The following is a 21,482-nucleotide window of genomic DNA, read 5'->3' as shown; positions in this document are numbered from 1 at the left end:
AAAACAACTTAATGATGGCATTAGGAAAAGCATATTTGGAGATGACCGTTCATATTTTAACAAATAAAAACCGACCTTTTCTGGAAACTAAGTTCAGAAAACTGTTTCTTTCCTGATTTTCCTCCTTGAATCACATCAATGTGTACAAGACCTCAGCTGCTGTAGCACTTGTGATCAGTAACAAAGATTAATATTCCCACTAATGACATTATTAGGAGCTGTGCTACCAGTCTGTTAGATGTGTAAATAAGGTCATTAAGCTCATTGTGAGAATAGCCTGACTTACTTTAAAACTAACAGGAGTTTGTTTTAAACCTGCAGATGTTATATGAGATTGTTTATGAATATATATCTCCTCAGAATAATTTTGACTGGTCATCTCATTATTAATATGTTACCTAAAGGTTAGAGGGCAACTGCCAGTTGGAATGAAAAGAAAAAGATGGAGGAAGTTATGGTTTTATGTGTGTGTTAATTAGCTGATAGTAAGATATGAAGTTTTTCTAAGCTACAGAAGATAATAAAAAGGGTTTAAACTTTTTTTGCCCAGAATAAAAAAACAAGTCAAGCACATTTAGTTTCAGGTGGGAAACTGGTTTAAAAAATAGTTCAATCTATCTAAAAAGAGGAGTGATACCCACTTAAAAATATAAATAATTACATAAAATTCTAGTAATTTCTGCTTTTTATCAAATTTCCTCAGTAAATAAAGTGATCATACCTTTAAACACAGCAGTGTAGTGAGCTTCTACCTTCACGCTGTTCTCTACAACAAACCGGCAGGTGTATGTTCTGTTGGTGCCACTCTGATGCTGCACAGTTAGAGAGGAAGCACATCTCCTTGGTCCTAAATTGAATACAACACCTTCACCAGTCAGCCCAGTTCCTGTCTCATCCACCCAGAGGAGGCTGTTCTCTGGACACGGACCCAACCAACTGTATCTCTCCAGAGAACATTTTAATGTAACATCTCCATCCTTTCTTGGATCATCCTCTGGTGGAGATGGAGAGACTGGAAGAAAAATAAAAACTGTTGTCTCAGTCTGAAAGATGCAGAAGTAACTTTCTCTAAAACTCTAAAAAATACAACTTTATCTCAGGCTGCAAAGATTAGAATAAAAAATAAGAAAGATTTACAAATAACCTCTTTGATGAAACATTAGATGTTGTCTACATGTTACTTGGTGATTGATCTGCAGTAATATTGCAGATCTGAGCAGGTATTCATCAGCATGATGGAACAAATCAAGAAATCTTTACAAATAAATGTAAAAGATAGAGGTTTGATCAAAACATTGAACCACACACAATACAAGATAAACTAATTGAATCTAAACAGCCTCACAGCAGCTCAGCACAACGTTCATTCTGATGAACCTACTTCCTGATGTCAGCTGATGTCGGGTCCTAAAAGCTCGGCCCCACCTTTAGCTCAACCAGGAAGCAGCAGTCACCCAACAAAGATAACTCAACAAAAACACAGTTGGGGGCAGAAATAAAATTTAAAAACCACATTGTGAGTTTCATTTGATCATTGTTAGGTATAAATAATCATTAATTAAATGAAAATACCTGTTTAATATCAGATAATTGACTGTATAGTTAATCCAAGTGTGTGGACTGTAATGTTTGATTGAAGCCATTGTAACATTTATGATTATTGGTTATAAAAACTTATCAAAATATTTTAATTAAAAATCATAATTTAAAACAAATAAATTCTGACCAAAAATCATTTATTACAAATAAAGATCAGAGATACACTCTGGTGGTGTGATTATAGGGCTCACAGCACTTAATTACATCTAGTTAATTATAATTAATAATTATTAACCAAAACCACACCAAATGTCACTATGTTATCAACCGCTTGACCAAATGGTGGAATTCTAACCTTATCTTGACAGATAATTACTCTTCCACAAAATAAACATAATCGCTGTCTTTTTATCTGCGTGAACATTTATTAAATCAATAGTCCCTCTTACAGCTAAACTATTCTGGTCCAACAACGTTCACCTAACTAAATATGCACTATTCTACAAAAAAGCTCACACTAATAATCAAAAATAAGGATGTGTGCTGAGGGTAGATGAAGATCAGAACAACAGTTGGACAAATGAGAATAACCACAATTTGGATTAACTTGGAAAGATGATGAAAAACCACGACGCTGTGAAGCCTTTCTCCGTGTGGGCGTCTCGTCAGCAGCTATCAGCTGGTACAACGGTAGTGCCACGCCCCTTAGCCACTATCAGCCGATAGCCCCAAATCTCAAACAAAGGTTGTAAAAGTCTGAGGCTCGGTGGAAAAACCCCAAGGGTAATGAAATGATGGGACGAACAATGGAGTGGCCAGGACACGAGGTCCAGACTGCAGTCTGTTTCAAATAAAAAACCTCCAAAGTTCAGCTTTAACTCCTGGCTGATTGGCAATCAGCAGGACGAACGCATCCAACTTGAGCAACCGCTCGTTGCACTTCCACAGTATTCAGACAGTAAATCAAACTAGTTCAGCATAAACACTTCAATCCATATTTCATGCAACAAGTTATTACCTGAGATTAACTAATGGTGATCCTAATTCACCTTAACTATGCCTCACCCTGCCCAGACCTCTAAATACACCTACCGATTTAATATAAAAAGAACAAAATTACTTTGAGGATTTCTTCTCTTCACCGGCTTGAGGATGGGCCGTGGATCTGAAAAAAAAGACCAGAGTGTCACGGGTCCGTGATCAACTCAAAAACGGTCAACTTCTAATCCGTCCAAAACGGGAAAAATATTAGAAACCGTTACAGTCGACTAAAAAAAAGGAGGGAAAGTCGTCTCCTTGGGAACAAACCTCTGTGGGTTTCACCTGTTCCTGGGTTGCGTCGGACGGTTTTCGATCGGGGAATATGAATCTTCTGATCTTCTTGTATCAGACAGATTTCCAGCTTTCAAGCTCTTCCAGGAATGGCCGTGTGGAGGAAAAGTAAGCCCGCCGGCGAGCTTCTATTTCTGCAGAGATTGTCCCCTTACATCGTAAACCAGGACTTGGAAATGGCGGCTAAAAGTTTGTTTCCTCAGATTTTTATAAACTCTAAAGACATCAGAGCTCCGACGACCGTTGCTGCAGCGCATGTCGAGCTGCGCAGCTCAGTCGTCCATTAGACACAAAATGGATGACCCAACACCATCACACAGTGCTGAATAAATGATTGTTTCTCACTCTGACAGAACAACATTTTAACTTCTGACTGCATCAAATATTCATCAGATATTCATCATAACTGTTGATGTCAGAAACATCTGTCCAACACAAGTATTTCACAATGTTAGTCAGAAGGAAAAAGTCTGACTGTGTCAAATCTTTCAAGTCTACATACTCACTGGTCAAAACACTCAGAAGCACAGTGACATCATAGAAGATTCCTGAACCAAATCCACAGAAGTAACGTCCAGCATCCTCAGCAATGATGTTGTTGATGATCAGAGAGCAGTTACTGTCCACATTTAACATGGCAGCTCGAGGTAAACTCTCAACAACTTTTCCATCCTTAACCGCCAATAGAAAGTTTGGGCTTGGATCTCTGAGGTAAAACCAGTAAACATTGGAGCACGAGTAAGAAGATGAAGGACTTCTACAAGGTAGAACAACATCATCTCCATCTTTGTGATATAGATGAAGTTTTCCTCCACTGGTCCCTGCAGCAGAGACAAAGACACAATATAGTTTTACACACTTCATCCTCCACAAACACAATCATGAAGGTAAAATTAAATATGTTGTCATTTATTTATTTTATATTATGTTTGATTCATTGTTATAACGGTAATATGTCTTTATTTGCAATATATTTTATAAAACTATTTTAATCCCTATGAGGTTAGACGTTTGAGACAAAAGAAAGAAATATGAATCCAAATTTTCTGAAAATATTTTTATATATTTGGTCAAAACCTGATTGAATAATTCATGCTACACAGATTAACTCCTGTAAAAACTAAATGTTCTCATATCTCCATAAAATATCAGAGTAAACCAAAGGATCCCATAATTTGTCTCAGGTTCCGTGAAAGAAAACAGATCTTTACCTTCAAACTGAAGCACAACGATCAGAACCAGAACCAGACCCAACATCTCTTGTCCTTCTGTTAGCTGCTGAACACTGAGAGACTTTTCTCTGCTGCAGATTTGAAAATACTGAAGTTATTTCCTCTTTGTGACTGAATTAAAGAAAGATCTTCACACCAACACTCGCCACTTATTTTTTCTATTTTGTTTTATAGTTTTTTGTAGGTATGTGGTCGTTTAACATATTTACAAACTTTGTTCAAAATGTAAGACAGATTAGTCTGACCCACATTAACATGATTTTAATGGTTTAGGATGTTGAAATAAAATAATCCTCGGCAAAAGAAGAAATTGGAATCATATGTAACATTTAATGTCAAATAAAAAGATGAATTTACTCAATCTTTTACCTGCAGCTTAGATGAAATTAGTTAAATAAAATTAGCAAATAAAAAATGAGACTGTTTTAAAATTGCAAAGCTTATTGGGTCTCTTACCTTTATCTCCTCATCATTTCTATGTCTTAAATGGTCAACAGTGGCATAGGTCAGATTGTTCTGCACATCATCCTGAGAACAAATGGACATTAAACCTTTATCTACTGTTGCAGTAGAAACAATCTGCATCTTTGTAACCAGAGCAGCTCTTCTGTCTTATTCTATCCTGCTGGATTCGTCTAACTGCAGCCCTTGGTTAAAACCATGCACCTAAGACCTTTTAATAGTTACAAAATAACAACAACAGGGTTTGATGATATTTTTATCAAAATAAGAAGTGAGGTGCATGTATTATATATTGTTAGAGTGTGTAAATGGGTAACATAAATGATTTTGTATTTTACAGGCAGTAATAATAAAAGCCTTCAAGTTGAGAATATGTGAGTGTTCATGTTTGTTTTTACTAATTATTTCTAAGGACTGTAGACTGAGTACCATATTTCTGAAAGTTATTAAGGAGAATGAAGGACTCTACAGGAAGTTGGGAGAATGGAGAAGAGGGAGGAGAAATCACCACATGAAGAAAGCTTAGGGTGACGCTGGGATGAAGAAGGTGAGAGAAGCAATTAGAGGGTGAGGAGGACGATGTCGACCGCAGCAGATGGTTTCAAAGACTGAGGCCATGTTTACACAACAAGGATCCATTGAAAACAGGTTTTTATTTCCGTTTCTGTTAACGAATCTGCATGACAACGGTTTAATGACTATCTCCCTTCACATGGCAACAGCAGAGATGTGAAAATGGTGTAATTCCCCCAATACGCCACTTGTTGGCAGTATGTTCTTTGAAACTCAACAAACACTTCCTGCTTACAGACCAAAGGAGAAAATGAGCACTTTGATGGAGAACAGAGGTTAGACTCAAACAATTTGGCAACACAAGTAAATACTCTGCAACCCTCCATTGTTATGGTTGATATCTGTGTCTTCTGTGAGTTTTAAACTGGTCAGCAGTTTAAAACCCACTGAAGAACAACGGTATATTTTCAAACCATCACACTCTGAAACCCGTTCTCAAATTGTCCCACTTACAGAGAAAATGTGCACTGTTGTCATGTTTACGACCAGTAGAAGCCCAACTAAACTTTTCCATTTTCACCAGAAAACTTTGTTGTTTAAACAGGGCCTGAGGCTGAAGTAGAAACGTTTAATAGACTTCCTTCATGAGTCCAACCTAATCACCATGAAGACTTATGCAGGAGCCTGTTTGAGTAAGAAGCAGGCGACGTTGGAGAACTGTGGACAGTTCAAGGAGACGCTATAGAGGGGTGAACAAGGTGACACAGACTCTAGTGCTGCTGAGATGTCCTTCTGTGACACCTTGTGGAGTTATCCTAAAAACAGCTAGACTCATGGAGCTCCCCTGTTGTTAGAGAAGAAGACACCTACTGAGTGAGCCGTTTTGAAGCACTATATTGATTGACTCTGGAGAAGAAGATTTACGTCTGCGGCATCACGCCCGAGCTTCATACAGGTTTGCAACGTAAACGCTAAATAGTACCAAACTGTGTGTGTTAAAATGTAGGCCCACAAGTTACATTGTGTTAACTTTAAGAACAGTAATATTTTCGTAACTGTGTAGGAGTCCGATAAGGACACATTTTGTATTCTAGTTAATATGAAAACCTATTAAGGTGGACATTTAATTCTATTAACATTAATTCTAGAATTGCGCCACTCAAGGTGGCAGCAGGTTGGAGTAGCTCTGTTACTTTTGATTCTGATTTATTCTTTTTTGTGAACTCTTCCTCTTGTGGTGGATACAGTTGATTTTTTTTTGGATGACTGTCCACTCTGGTGTCGGATGCTGTGCAGCTTGGAGGATTTTTCTTAATACTTTCTATTTTTGGACATTTGTTATGATGCATTGCCATGGCAACTGGGTTGTTTCTTACAACCGGTGGTGGACCGCTTTGTGGCATGGTGTGGAAACAATCATCTCATTTTGAACGTGACTAAAACAAAGGAGATGATTGTAGATTTTAAGAGAAACAGGAATAAGTCAAAAACTATTTCTATCATGGGAGAAGAAGTGGAGGTGGTGGAGGAGTATAAATACCTCGGTGTTCACCTGGACAACAGACTAGAGTGGAGATGCAACTGTGAAGCCATCTACAAGAAGGGACAGAGCAGACTGTACTTCTTGAGGAAGCTTAGGTCCTTTGGTGTTTGCAGCAAGATGCTGCATATCTTCTATAAGTCTGTTGTGGAAAGTGTGATCTCTTCTGCCATCATCTGCTGGGGAAGCAGCATCAGAGCCAAGGACTTAAAAAAGCTCAACAAGCTGATAAAAAAAGCTGGCTCTGTTCTGGGGACTCCTCTGGAACCTCTGGAGATCATTGTGGAAAGACGGATTCTTCATAAAATGCAGAACATTATGGAGAACCCTGAGCATCCTCTTCATGAGACTGTCCTACAACAACAGAGTGTCTTCAGTCAGAGGCTTCTTCAGATCTGCTGTAAGACGGAGCGTTACAGGAGATCCTTCCTGCCCACAGCCATCAGCATCTACAACGGCTCTTTGAGGAAACCTTCATAATATGAGCTATAACAACATTTAATTTCCCTTTGGGATTAATAAAGTATTTTTGAATTGAATTTAATTGAATTAAGGTGGACATTTAATTCTATTAACATTAATTCTAGAATTGCGCCGCTCAAGGTGGCAGCAGGTTGGAGTAGCTCTGTTACTTTTGATTCTGATTTATTCTTTTTTGGGAACTCTTCCTCTTGTGGTGGATACAGTTGATTTTTTTTTGGACGACTGTCCACTCCGGTGTCGGATGCTGTGCAGCTTGGAGGATTTTTCTTAATACTTTCTATTTTTGGACATTTGTTATGATGCATTGCCATGGCAACGGGGTTGTTTCTTACAACTGGGAGCAGCTGATTGATATCTCAAAAGCTCAAATAATACTTCAACTACAACCCAAAATCCCTGATGAGTTGAAAAGGAGATGCCGTGGATGCAGAGCAGGAGCTAAGAGAAGAGAGAGAAGGAGGAAGTTCAAACCATCTCTTCCGTCGATTATGATGGGCAATGTGAGATCGTTGGGAAACAAGTTGGATGAACTCTAAGCCCTACAAAGGACCCAGCCAGAGTACCGGGCATGCAGTATTATGTGTTTTACTGAGACATGGCTGCAGGATCATATCCCCGACTCCAGCGTCTCTCTGCCGGGCTTTTTAACCATACGAGCAGACAGAGATTTAAAGAGGAATGGCAAATGTAAAGGAGGTGGACTGGCAGTACTTGTGAAAAACAGATGGTGTAATCCAGGACATGTTACTGTGAAGTGTCATCTCTGCAGTCCAGATATTGAACTGTTGGCAGTAAGTTTTCGTCCATATTATTTACCCAGAGAGTTCACCAGTGTTATTTTGGCAACAGTTTACGTTTACAGACACAAAACCCCAATGCTTTTGTGGCAATTTCTGGTCATTTTAACCATGCTTCACTCTCTGCTACACTTCCAACGTTTCAACAGTTTGTCAACTGCTCTACCAGAGAAAACAAAACATTGGATTTGTTTTATGCAAATGTCAAGGACTCATACATCTCTACAGCAAGACCTCCTCTAGGCAAATCAGATCACAATCTTGTTTTTCTCTGCTCGAAATATAAACCCCTTGTTCAGAGGCAACCTGTAATAAAGAGGACTGTGAGAAAATGGTCACAGGAAGCTGAAGAAGCTCTGCAAGGTTGCTTTGAGGCTACAGACTGGGACGCACTGTGCCAGCCACATGGAGAGGACATCAATGCCATGACTGAGTGTGTAATCGACTATATAAACTTCTGTGTGGATAACATCATCCCCACCAGAACCGTGAGATGTTTCCCCAATAACAAACCTTGGATAACCAGTGACCTGAAGGACCTGCTTAACAAGAAAAAAAGAGCCTTCAGAGAGGGAGACAGAGAATTATTGAGGAGTTTACAGAAGCAACTTAAAGTCAAGATAAGAGACAGCAAGGAAGTATACAAGAAGAAGTTGGAGAGCAAGCTCCAGCAAAACAATATCAGAGATGTGTGGACAGGGATGAAGAAGATCACGGGCTTCAAGTAGAAGGATGATCAGACCGATGGAGGTCTGGACAGAACCAATGAACTGAACACATTCTTCAATAGGTTCAGTTCAGAAACAAGCTTCGCATCCTCCTCTCCTGCTCACAGCCAAACAGACATTCCATCTTCCTTTGACCCACAGCTGTCCAGTAACACCTCACATTTTTTATCTTCCACCTCAGCCCTAGACCCTTCTGCTACTACATGTTTGCCTTAAACCATATCAGAAAATGCTGATGCTTCCTTTACTTCCCCCTTCCACCTGTGTGTCTCAAGACGTCAGGTGAAGATGCAACTGGAGACTGAATCGGAATAAGGCTGCAGGTCCAGATCATGTCAGCCCTAGAGTCCTGAAGGGCTGTGCAGAGCAGCTCTGTGGGATTCTGCAGCACCTCTTCAACCTTAGCCTGGCCCAGAAGAAGGTTCCGGTGTTGTGGAAGACCTCCTGTCTTGTTCCGGTACCAAAGAAAACTCACCCATCAGTCCTCAATGACTATAGACCTGTTGCCCTGACATCTTACATCATGAAGGTCCTAGAGAGACTCCTGTTGGCCCACCTGAGTAAGCAAACAGTAAACCATCAGGACCCCCTTCAGTTTGCTAATCGCTGTGGAGTTGGAGTTGAAGATGCCATCATACACCTGCTTCTTCAAACCCACTGTCATCTGGACAAAGCCAGCAGCACTGTGAGGATCATGTTCTCTGATTTCTCCAGTGCATTTAATACAATCCAACCTGATTTGCTTTGTCAGAAACTCCAGAAGACTCAGGTGGAGGCCTCAACAATCTCCTGGATCAAAGACTACCTGACAAACAGACCACAGTTTGTGAGACTGAAGGGTTGTGAGTCTAACCAGGTAGTCAGCAGCACAGGAGCACCACAGGGGACTGTACTCTCACCATTCCTTTTCACTCTGTACACCTCAGACTTCCAGTACAAGACAGACTCCTGTCATCTGCAGAAATACTCAGATGATTCTGCAGTCGTGGGGTGGATCAGAGATGGACAAGAAGCTGAGTACAGGAAGGTGGTGGACCGCTTTGTGGCATGGTGTGGAAACAATCATCTCATTTTGAACGTGACTAAAACAATGGATATGATTGTAGATTTTAAGAGAAACAGGAATAAGTCAAAAACTATTTCTATCATGGGAGAAGAAGTGGAGGTGGTGGAGGAGTATAAGTACCTCGGTGTTCACCTGGACAACAGACTAGATTGGAGATGCAACTGTGAAGCCATCTACAAGGGACAGAGCAGATTGTACTTCTTGAGGAAGCTTAGGTCCTTTGGTGTTTGCAGCAAGATGCTGCATATCTTCTATAAGTCTGTTGTGGAAAGTGTGATCTCTTCTACCATCATCTGCTGGGGAAGCAGCATCAGAGCCAGGGACTTAAAAAAGCTCAACAAGCTGATAAAAAAGGCTGGCTCTGTTCTGGGGACTCCTCTGGAACTTCTAGAGATCATTGTGGAAAGACGGATTCTTCATAAAATGAAGAACATTATGGAGAACCCTGAGCATCCTCTTCATTAGACTGTCTACTGCCCACAGCCATCAGCATCTACAACGGCTCTTTGAAGAAACCTTCATAATGAGCTACAACAACATTTATTTTCCCTTTGGGATTAATAAAGTATTTTTGAATTGAATTGAATTTATTATCAGAAAGTACAAAGTTACAGTGTCCAAAACCTAACGGACTCCAGGGAAAGAGCTCACATACAGTTTCCATTTTATGTTTGGAGACCTGAAATTTCCATTATTAAGGGGGTTTCCCTGTATTTCAATTGTCCTTATTTTTTGATATTTGGTGACACTTATTTTTGTGCTAAATATTTATGGCTTCGATGAGGAGCTGTTCTGCATTAATTTTTTCAGGCAGTTTGGTCTACCTTATAAAGCAGAGTGAAAGTGAACCAAACCAACCACATAAAGGTTACATTTTGCATTATTTATAAAATGTTGTTAAAATTATACTAAAAACTCTACAGTTTTCCCATTTTACAATTATTAGTCAGAAATGATGATCAGAGGATGGAGAAGACTTTGAATAAAAAGCTCAGGCAGGTAGTTGAACCTGGGACCTGTCCTGTCAAAGTCTCTCAGCTTCTGTACACAGTTGTGTCTGGTCTTCCTACAGAGCTGCGCACCAAACGTTACATTTCACACTGACATTAACACCTAAGTATTTTAAGTCAAGAACACAACTGCTACTGTATTTCACTGAATAATTCAAATCAGCGTACGCTTCTATCAAAAACTGTATATTGTAGCTAAATGTGTGTTGACTGAAAAGTGTTATCGTTTTTCATTTGCTGACAAGTTTAGAAAAGAGGAAGCATCTGCATTTATTTCCTGTCATTTTACATTTCATGAGCTGCAAACATGATGCAGAAGTATCATAACGGTTTTTATGTTCAAATGTCTTCTAAATTCCTTTGCAGTCTTGTAACTTTATAGAAAATGTATTTGAGTGTGTCAATACTCACATAGTCAAGACTTTCATGGGTTGAATCTGGATTTTGTGAATCAAAAGAAAAGAAATCATTATAATCATTTTCATACCCAACTTCTGCTATTTTTGTAATTACTACTAGTGCACTGCATTGTGGTAACTATGGAAACAGTTCTTCCCTATTCTGAGAAAAGTCTTTCAAATGAGTTAGATGTTTGAAACAGAAATGGGCTAAAAAAGAATATGAAAGTAGCTCTTGGGACAGTTTTACAGTTTTCATTAGTTTTCATTTCATGTTTTTTGTTTTTGTTTTCTCCTCACATTTTTTATTCTATTTTAGTTTTAATTAGTTTTTAGCATTTATTTGCTAGTTTAGTTGAGTTTTTATTTTTTTGAAAATGCATAGTTTCAGTTGAGTTTTTATTAATTTAAACTATAATTAGAGTATTTTTTCTGAAATCAAGTTTAAAAGAAAGTTATCAAGATATAATGAAAAAATGGACACAGTTACAGTTTCATTTCTATTTAAATATATACTCATAATTAAACTATAAAAATCAAGTGTAATAGCAGGAACGTGCATCCACACTGTTGTTAGCATTTCCTAAGAGTACTCGTACTTATCGTCTTCCGCTTTATCCGGGACCGGGTCGCGGGGGCAGCAGACTCAGCAGAGACGCCCAGACGTCCCTCTCCCCAGACACCTCCTCCAGCTCCTCAGGAGGGAGCCCAAGGCGTTCCCAGGCCAGCCAAGAGAGATAGTCCCTCCAGCGTGTCCTAGGCCGTCCCACTGGGCCTCCTCCCAGTGGGACGTGCCTGGAACACCTCCCGAGGAAGGCGTCCAGGACGCATCCGGTATAGATGCCCGAGCCACCTCAACTGGCTCCTCTCGATGTGGAGGAGCAGTGGCTCTACTCCAAGCCCCTCCCGGATGGCCGAGCTCCTCACCCTATCTCTAAGGGAGAGCCCGGCCACCCTACGGAGGTAGCTCATTTCAGCCGCTTGTATCCGGGATCTCGTTCTTTCGGTCATGACCCAAAGTTCATGGCCATAGGTGAGGGTAGGAACGTAGACCGACCGGTAAATCGAGAGCTTTGCTTTTCAGCTCAGCTCTCTCTTCACCACAACGGACCGGAACAGAGCCCCCATTACTACGGCAGCCGCACTGATCCGTCTGTCGATCTCCCGCTCCATTCTTCCCTCACTCATGAACATTTCATTTAAATAATAAAAATGTTTTTTTCTTTTACTTCTAGTTTTCGTTAACAAAAATAACCTTGGCTCAGAGATGAGCAGTTTATTATAACAACTAACAAATACACGACCAACTAACTACATAAACGTTCTAAGGTACTTGATCATCTGGGAAAGAACCAGCAGTCAGTAAACTACCTTCAGTAGAAAGGACTTATAGAGTTGCCTCAACTTGGAGAATAATGAGGATTCTACCTCAGAAGCAGCAAAGCACTCAAAACCCTATTTATGTTAATGAACTCTTGCACACAAAAACGCCACTAAAAGTTTAGTTTGATTGAACTTTGACCTCAGCATGCTGAGATGTACTGATAATAGACAGAAAACATTTTACACACCAGTAGAGTATAATACACCCAACATCTTATTGTCTTCCTCAGCAGCAGGGCTAGAGCTAGGGCTTCTAGATTAGCTTGTGAGAGATTCATCTTTCACTGACAAAGAAAGAGCTTCTTGCTTCCCAGTTGAAGTCAAGCTCTCTTTCTGTGGGAGTCCATGAACCTTAGAGCAGAAATTTGTGGTAAACCACCAACTCACTGCAGGGTTCAGTGGGGAGTTCAACCCATGCCATGTTCAGTGTGCAAGCGCTCAAAGACTGAAGTCCTAACCAGGTAATGGAGCTGATTGGTACTCAGAACACGGTCCATTACAAAGATGGTTTATACCATGTAAAGTATTAATCTTAAACATTTCAGAGCAGTTCATCTGGAATTACTAAGCCTTTACACAACTGTCACATCTTCAGCACATGGCGATTTCCATGGAGCCTCATTCACTAAACTGGTTCCAGTGTTTAACTGGTGTTAGTGCTGACTAAGCACCAGATGTTTCTGTTTCTACCAAGACAAACCCAGGCCTTGTTTCCAAAAACTGGAGCGATCCAAGCTCCAGTTCACTGCTGGTCACCAGGTGCTTGCTCACACCTGTTTATCACCCAGGTGATATTAGAGCATGCATTTGCAGAGATACTGGGATAAATAAAATAGTCTGTGGTTCAATTGTGTACATGTACTATGATATAGCTTAGGTTTTGTTTTAACCCAACAGTTATTTAGCTACACTTTTTGGATACATTATTATGCCACTGCAATGTACTTTTTAAATGTGTTTTCTTCTCTTATGGCTTCATTGTGTAAAGTACGGTGGCCGGGGGGTGCAAAACACTTTTATAAGTACCAAAACAAATTTACATTTCAGAAAACAAATTTACATTTCAGAAAACACTTTTACATTTCCGAAAACAAATTTACATTTCAGAAAACACTTTTACATTTCAGAAAATCAACCGGAAAGGGAATGTACCAACGCAGAGGCTGACCCGGAAGTCAGCCTCAGGGCTGCATCCTTCGAAGGCCGTATTTGTAGGCCGATTACGTTACAGCGCGGCGACGAAGGCTGTCCCAATTCATGAATCATTCCGAGCAAATGCTGCCGAAAAATGTGTCCTTATTTTGACCGATTTGAAGGATGCGTGGTGAGTATCCTTCGCGGCCCATCATTTCCCATCATTCATTGCGGGTCAAAGCGGATTGGTCAAGCAGGGGAAGCCATGGCGGACCATAGCAACAAAAGCTGTGAGTAAATTGTGGAAAATTACACTTTCTGTGACACAAATTAACTTCTACAATGTTTTTAGTGCGGGAATATAACTATGTAGACGTGAAATATCTGCTTGATTTATCAAGACATCGCTTAATTTCAAATGTGCTCCGACGTGTTCGGAGTTTTCCGTTCCCACCGTAGTAACCGGCTCGCATCGCCAGTCCTACCGGCGGTGAGGTGATCTAGCCCGGTAGAGATCTGACCGGACTATCGGCACTAAGCTCCCGCTGGCAGTCATCACAGTGAACGTTTAACACAAGTGATTTCTAACAGTTTATGTTATTATTTTAATTGTTACTGAAAATCGATTTAACATTTCAGGTGATATTAAGGTTAACCAGAATAAATGGACAGTTTTATGTAATCCAACTGTATCGCTGGAGAGTGTGATTGAGAATAAATAAGCTTTTCAATATGAATTTTTAATGAAGAAATGTGCTATATGTTTTAAAAGTTTATTTATAATTCAGTTAGCATTATAATTTCTGATTCCAGGTACAATCCAGAGACAATCATGTTCAGGTAAAAAATATGTTTGATTTAACTAGCCAATAAACAAAGAGATAGCAACTTAATGGCTAATGTATGTTGACATATTTTATATATATATATACATATATATAAACAACAACTTTAAATTTTAAGATAGATTGGAATTATAAAGTATTTGATCCCCTCTGGCTGTTCTTAGATAATTATATAATAATGCAGTGTTTTTGGTGTATTGGTATCTACTTGCTTTGATCACTTAAAATATCCAGAAGCATGCCTTAAAAATAATGTGTTTTTCCATCTCCATTCTTCCCTTTTCTAGACCAGACCTCTTTACTGCAGGATCAACCTGAGTGTCCCAGTCCTGAAACGCTTCTTCAACCAGGAGGACACCAGGCCTGATTTTCAGCTGAGCAGGGAGTCTCTGGCAGTGCTGCTTAATCTTTTGCACCAGGATAGGCAACATGGATGGGTGCTACTATTGAGACCTTAGTTTTTCTTTTCTGGCACATCCTACAGAGTGGTCTGCAGAGTGTTTGGGATGCCTCGCTCTACTGTCCATCGCATCGTCCACAGAGTTACAGAGGAGATCGTGGCTATTCGTCACCAGGTCATCTACCTTCTAAAGACCCCTGAGGACTTAAGGCAGTGTCCCGTGAGTTTGCAGGGCTGGACGCCACAGAGTTTTTCTTAAAGCTGTGGGTGCAATTGATGGCTGCCATATCCACTTCAGGTGTCCAAGCAGCCCTGATGGTCAGTGCTACAGGAACAGGAAACTCTTCCCTTCCATAATCCTGCAAGCAGTTTCTGAGAGCCATTTTATTGACACGTATGTGGGTTGGCCTGGGTCAGTGCATGACTCTACGGTGCTCCGCCACAGCCCACTGTACAGTTTATCCTCCTCCAGGGCATTTTATCCTTGCTGATGGAGGGTACCCATGCCTCCAATATCCACTCCCCTCATCACTCCCTACAAGAAGACAAGACAAGGTGTGGGAGCCCAGCGCTTTAACAGCCATCATTCTAAAAACACTCTATAATAGAGCGTTTTTGGAATGATGAAAACCAGATTTAGGGCCATTTTCTGCGAGCGCTGGAGGTGCACCACACCTTTGTACCTCATGTAAGTCTTGACCTAGATCCATTTTATATATACATTATACATAATATATACACACATATGCACCTTCTTTTAAATTGTTTTCCTGGTTGATCCTGCTGTCGCCATTGTAAATACTTGTACATAGTTTTATTTTATGCCTTTTGTGTCTTGTAATCTTGATCTGTTTGAATGTTTTCTTCCCACATTCTGTTTAAAGTGCTGTTTGTATTTTTCATAATAAATTCTGTTTATAACTTTAAATGAAGTTGATGTATTGTTAGATCAAATGGAAATAACATTAGTGACAAAAACAATTTTGAAATTTATTAGAACACCTTAAAACTTTAAGAAACAATCTGAACAAAACTTAATATTTCTTATGTAGCATCTTATTTCAGTACCATTCCTTCTAAGATGGAAAACAGTCTGTCCATTCTCTGTGCCCTCTTCTCCTCTGCTTCTCTCTGTGCCCTCATGTCCTCCCTGATCAACTCCATCATGTCTGTCCCTCTTTCTTTTCTGACCCCTTCCTGCTGGCTCACTGTCTTCCTTCTCCATCTGGTTGCCCACCGCTCCGCTTGGCCCTGGAGTGTCCTCAGGGATGGAGGCAATCAGGACAGGAGGTGTTGTGGAAGACCTCTGTCCCAACACCTCATCCATAAGGACAAACCAGGGCCAAGTAGCAGCAGTGGGCTTTTCACTGACTCCCTCTCCTGACCCTGGATACTTACAATCCTAAAGTTAGATGGAATAAAAAAAAAAGAGTTGACTAAACAGAGAAACCAACAAGACTTTTAGAAATATTTTTTCTATTTGTGTGTGACATGAGAACTTATGAACATACTTTATATTCTTTTTTCTTTTTTTTAATTGTCCCACATTGTTTTGGCCTGCAAAGGGGGTGACCTTCCCCTGTTGGTCCATCTTCTCCAGAATTGTCCTGAACCGAAAGAAGTATGTTAATCACTGGATGGATATTTATGAAAGTTAGAAAGATAGGAGTTATTGAAACTGGACAGAAACTGACTGTAAAGAATGTTGTTATTGTACCTCCAAGCCACGGTGGCTGAGTTTTTAGCTCCAGTAAAAAAGGTGGTGGTTCTCACCCCTGAGCTTCATAAACTGGCCCGTCTGCTGCTTTGTCCCTAAAAAAAATAATATGAAAATACCAAAAAAAAACATCTTGCTTAATATCAGATCAAAAATAAAGCCTTTTTTAATTTCACATTTGTCTTAATTTGAAGAAAATATTTCTATGCAAATGTCTAAAACAAGCTCTTTCAAACTTTTCACTTCTTTACTGAGATTCACTTACATTTGGAGGTTTATTCCTCGTCGGGTTTACCTGGAATCAGAAATTATAATACTGAGTTATAAATAAACTTTTAAAACATATAGCACATTTCTTCATTAAAAATTAATATTGAAAAGCTTATTTATTCTCAATCACTCTCTCCAGCGATACAGTTGGATTACATAAAACTGTCCATTTATTCTGATTAACCTTAATATCACCTGAAATATTAAATCGATTTTCACCTGAAATATTAAATCGATTTTCAGTAACAATTAAAATAATAACATAAATTGTTAGAAATCACTTGTGTTAAACGTTCACTGTGATGACTGCCAGCGGGAGCTTAGTGCCGATAGTCCGGTCAGATCTCTACCGGGCTAGCTCACCTCACCGCCGGTAGGACTGGCGAGGCGAGCCGGTTACTACGGTGGGAACGGAAAACTCCGAACACGTCGGAGCACATTTGAAATTAAGCGATGTCTTGATAAATCAAGCAGATATTTCACGTCTACATAGTTATATTCCCGCACTAAAAACATTGTAGAAGTTAATTTGTGTCACAGAAAGTGTAACTTTCCACAATTTACTTACAGCTTTTGTTGCTATGGTCCGCCATGGCTTCCCCTGCTTGACCAATCCGCTTTGACCCGCAATGAATGATGGGAAATAATGGGCCGCGAAGGATACTCACGACGCATCCTTCAAATCGGACAAAATGATTCATGAATTGGGACAGCCTTCGTCGCCGCGCTGTAACGTAATCGGCCTACAAATACGGCCTTCGAAGGATGCAGCCCTGAGGCTGACTTCCGGGTCATCCTCGGCGTTGGTACATTCCCTTTCCGGTTGATTTTCTGAAATGTAAAAGTGTTTTCTGAAATGTAAATTTGTTTTCTCAAATGTAAATTTGTTTTCTGAAATGTAAAAGTCATCAGTCAGTCATTTTCTACCGCTTATTCCATAGTGGGTCACGGGGAAGCTGGTGCCTATCTCCAGCAGTCTATGAGCGAGAGGCGGGGTACACCCTGGACAGGTCGCCAGTCCATCACAGGGCAACACACAAAAAACCACGCACACACTCATTCATACACCTAAGGGAAATTAAGAGAGACCAATTAACCTAACAGTCACTTCTGACAACTTGTAATCCCTGGTGAAAAACCTTTAAGTCATCTTGACCCAACCTGCCAGAAGGAACAATGACTCACCTGCTATCCTGCTGGCTTAAACTCTTTACCATTGTGGGAGTTTTATATTCCAACACTTTGGAAGCTCCATTCATTTCTGATTAGGGCAATGATTCAGATTATTTTAAAAATGTAAAATTATCCACAAGTAATATCTAATATTTTCTTTCTGACCAAATCTTTAGAGTCTTCCTCCTCCTACTAAATGATAACAATCACACAGCTGAATGCCTTTCAGATGGTGCGTTCAAAACTTCAGGAAATCACAGATAGCTTCATCACACATTGGCTCCCAGTAAAGCCAGTTCAACAATGAAAATCAAGTCAGTTGATTCAGTACTAGATATCCAGTTTAAATAAGGATGATTTAATATAAGCACTGCTTCAGCCTATTTCTTTTTGGTTAGAATGATTGATTTATTTATTTTGAACTTATCAGATGTTTAATTTAAATGTATGTATCAACCAAATAAACTATTTATTCATTCATTCAAAATGGAACAGGATGAATTATGAATTACTCTCAGAACAGAATTACAAAAGTTTGTAATTGTTAACTTAATCAACACGGATATGTAATTTTAATAAAGAGAAATTAAAGCGGACATGTTTTCGTATCACCACTAGAGGGCAGCAAACTAAACTTAATCCTATCAGAAACTTACCAAACATGTTCAGAAAAGCATCTCTATTGACTTATTGTTTCCGCAGACCACAGTGCTGCCTTCAGTTCTTTAAACATACTTTAAAAGCCACCATGTTACACAGCTTTGGTAAGAGGAGGAGGCTGCAGGTATGACTGCAGTTATTTCCATGCAACATTGTAATTCAAGTATTTTATTTAGTTTTAATATTTATATATCACATGTTTAATAAAGTAATTCACAACAAGATAATGCCACTTTAATCTCTAAAATTATATTTAATAAAAAACTGGTTCAAAAAGATTATTTTTATAAGTAGCTAAAAGCTAAACTACTGAGTCCACAGATGTCCAGCTCAGAATGAGACAGGTCCAGAGTCTGGGGGTCTCTCTGTGTTAAAAACACTCTTCAGCTCCTCTCAGTTGTCTGTCTTGCATCCTGCACAGTCAGCAAGCCCCGATCACATGACCTGAAGCACAGACTGCGTCTTAATATTTAGTGAAAATCCTCTCAAAAGCTCAGATCAGAATATGTGCAGAACAGAAGATAAAACTTCAGATAAAGTTTGTTCAGGTGTGCAGCTCAGTGATTTAAACCATAAACTAACAGCACCTGACTTTGGTTCTACTTTAATGGTAGAAAGTTCTATTTTAAAGGATGATGATAGGTTTATAGTACCATTATAAACATGTGTTTTAATGCACCACTCACTAAGTATTCATGTTGTACGCCTTTAGTTCAGTATGTGCAGCCAACATATTTTACAAATACAGCAAAGCTCTATCATAAGAGTAAATGTAAAATTCTGCTGAAAGATTCTTATCACCAAAATTCAACAGAAAAATTGCAACACAAGCTAGAAATTAATGCTGGCTGATGGTATCGCTGAAACTCAAACCCAACGGTCCACTTCCTGTAAACAGGTTCACTAAAAGTTTCCATATCTGGTTATTGTGGTTCAGTGATGTAGCTGTAGAGACCGCAGGGATCGATATCTGCCTCTCTCTTTATTTTAGCCCTAAAAGAAGAGGAAGTCACAGTTTCTTCATCCTGTTTGACCTGCAGCACACAAACCACAAACGGTTTCAGTTACGTTAGAAAGAGATTTCACTTGTAGGTATGTGGTTGTTTTTCAATCCGTGTGTAAAATATAACACGCACTTTAGTCTGGCCCACATTTATCTGATTTTTATGGGTTAGGATGTTGAAATAAAATATTGCTCCTCTGCACAAATAGGGAGAAATTGGAATCATACTATGTTACATTTAATAATGTCAAGTAAAAAGATGAATTCATTATATCTTCTGCTGGCAGCTTAGATGAAAATACTATCATTTACTGGAGCTACAAAATCAAACAAGCTAATTTAAACATGTGACTGTTATTCAGTTTCAATGAAGTTTATTTATATAGCGCCTATTCAGAACTCATCGTCTCACAGTGTCTTCATCCTGTCTGACCTGCAGCACACAAACCACAAACTGTTTTAGATCCATTTCAAAGAGTTCCCACTTGTAGCTTTGTTGAACATTATGGATGATGCCAGTCACCTCCTGCACACCATCATCAGTAACCAAAGGAGCCTGTTCAGTGACTGGCTGCTCCTCTTGCCACATTTCAGGCTTCAAACATAAAGATATAAAATTTAAATTTTTTGTGAAGAATCAACAACAAGTGGGACACAATCGTGAAGTGGAATGAAATTTATTGGATGTGTCAAACTTTTTTAACAAATAAAAAACTGAAAAGTGGGGCGTGCAATATTATTCAGCCCCTTGCATAAATACTTTAGCGCTTGGGGTTTGTCTCTATCAGTTTTGCACATCGAGAGACTGAAATTCTTGCCCATTCTTCCTTGCAAAACAGCTGGAGCTCAGTGAGGTTGGATGGAGAGCGTTCGTGAACAGCAGTCTTGAGCTCTTTCCACAGATTCTTGGTTGGATTCAGGTCTGGACTTTGACTAGGCCATTCCAACACCTGGATACGTTTATTTGTGAACCATTCCATTGTAGATTTGGCTTTATGTTTTGATCATTGTCTTGTTGGAAGATAAATCTCTGTCCCAGTCTCAGGTCTCTTGCAGACTCCAACAGGTTTTCTTCCAGAATGGTCCTGTATTTGGCCCCATCCATCTTCCCATCAATTTTGACCATCTTCCCTGTCCCTGCTGATGAAAAGCAGGCCCAAACCATGATGCTGCCACCACCATGTTTGACAGTGGGGATGGTGTGTTCAGGGTGACTTTCTTCTTGCCACTCTTCCATAAAGGCCAGATTTGTGCAGTGTACGACTGATTGTTGTCCTATGGACAGACTCCCCACCTCAGCTGTAGATCTCTGCAGTTCATCCAGAGTGATCATGGGCCTCTTGGCTGCATCTCTGATCAGTCTTCTCCTTGTTCCAGATGTAAGTTTAGAGGGATGGCCGGGTCTTGGTTGATTTGCAGTGGCCTGATACTCCTTCCATTTCAATATGATTGCTTGCACAGTGCTCCTTGGGATGTTTAAAGCTTGGGAAATCTTTTTGTATCCAAATCCGACTTTAAACTTCTCCACAACAGTATCTCGGACCTGCCTGGTGTGTTCCTTGGTCTTCATGATGCTCTCTGCGCTTTGAACAGAACCCTGAGACTATCACAGAGCAGGTGCATTTATACGGAGACTTGATTACACACAGGTGGATTCTATTTATCATCATCAGTCATTTGGGACAACATTGGATCATTCAGAGATCCTCACTGAACTTCTGGAGTGAGTTTGCTGCACTGAAAGTAAAGGGGCCGAATAATATTGCACAACCCACTTTTCCGTTTTTTATTTGTTAA

The 21,482-nt window shown here is 39.7% G+C and overlaps 1 protein-coding gene across 4 annotated transcripts in view; it reads right to left on the bottom strand.

Annotated features, from left to right (window-relative positions):
* The window catches only part of LOC124881556, a 157,455-nt gene that overhangs the window by 55,657 nt on the left and 80,316 nt on the right, over positions 1-21,482 (bottom strand). For 3 of the 4 annotated variants that reach the window (XM_047387167.1, XM_047387168.1, XM_047387165.1), the window contains one exon: positions 722-1,012. The exons of the other annotated variant lie outside the window; for it this stretch is intronic. In XM_047387167.1, the coding sequence (XP_047243123.1) occupies positions 722-1,012 (291 nt within the window). The remainder of the gene's footprint in view (positions 1-721; positions 1,013-21,482) is intronic. 4 annotated transcript variants of the gene reach the window in all.

Source organism: Girardinichthys multiradiatus, chromosome 15 (genome assembly GCF_021462225.1).
Source record: "Girardinichthys multiradiatus isolate DD_20200921_A chromosome 15, DD_fGirMul_XY1, whole genome shotgun sequence".
NCBI lineage: Eukaryota > Metazoa > Chordata > Actinopteri > Cyprinodontiformes > Goodeidae > Girardinichthys > Girardinichthys multiradiatus.
Note: the sequence above shows the minus strand (reverse complement) of the source record. Positions and strands in the feature narration are given on the sequence as shown.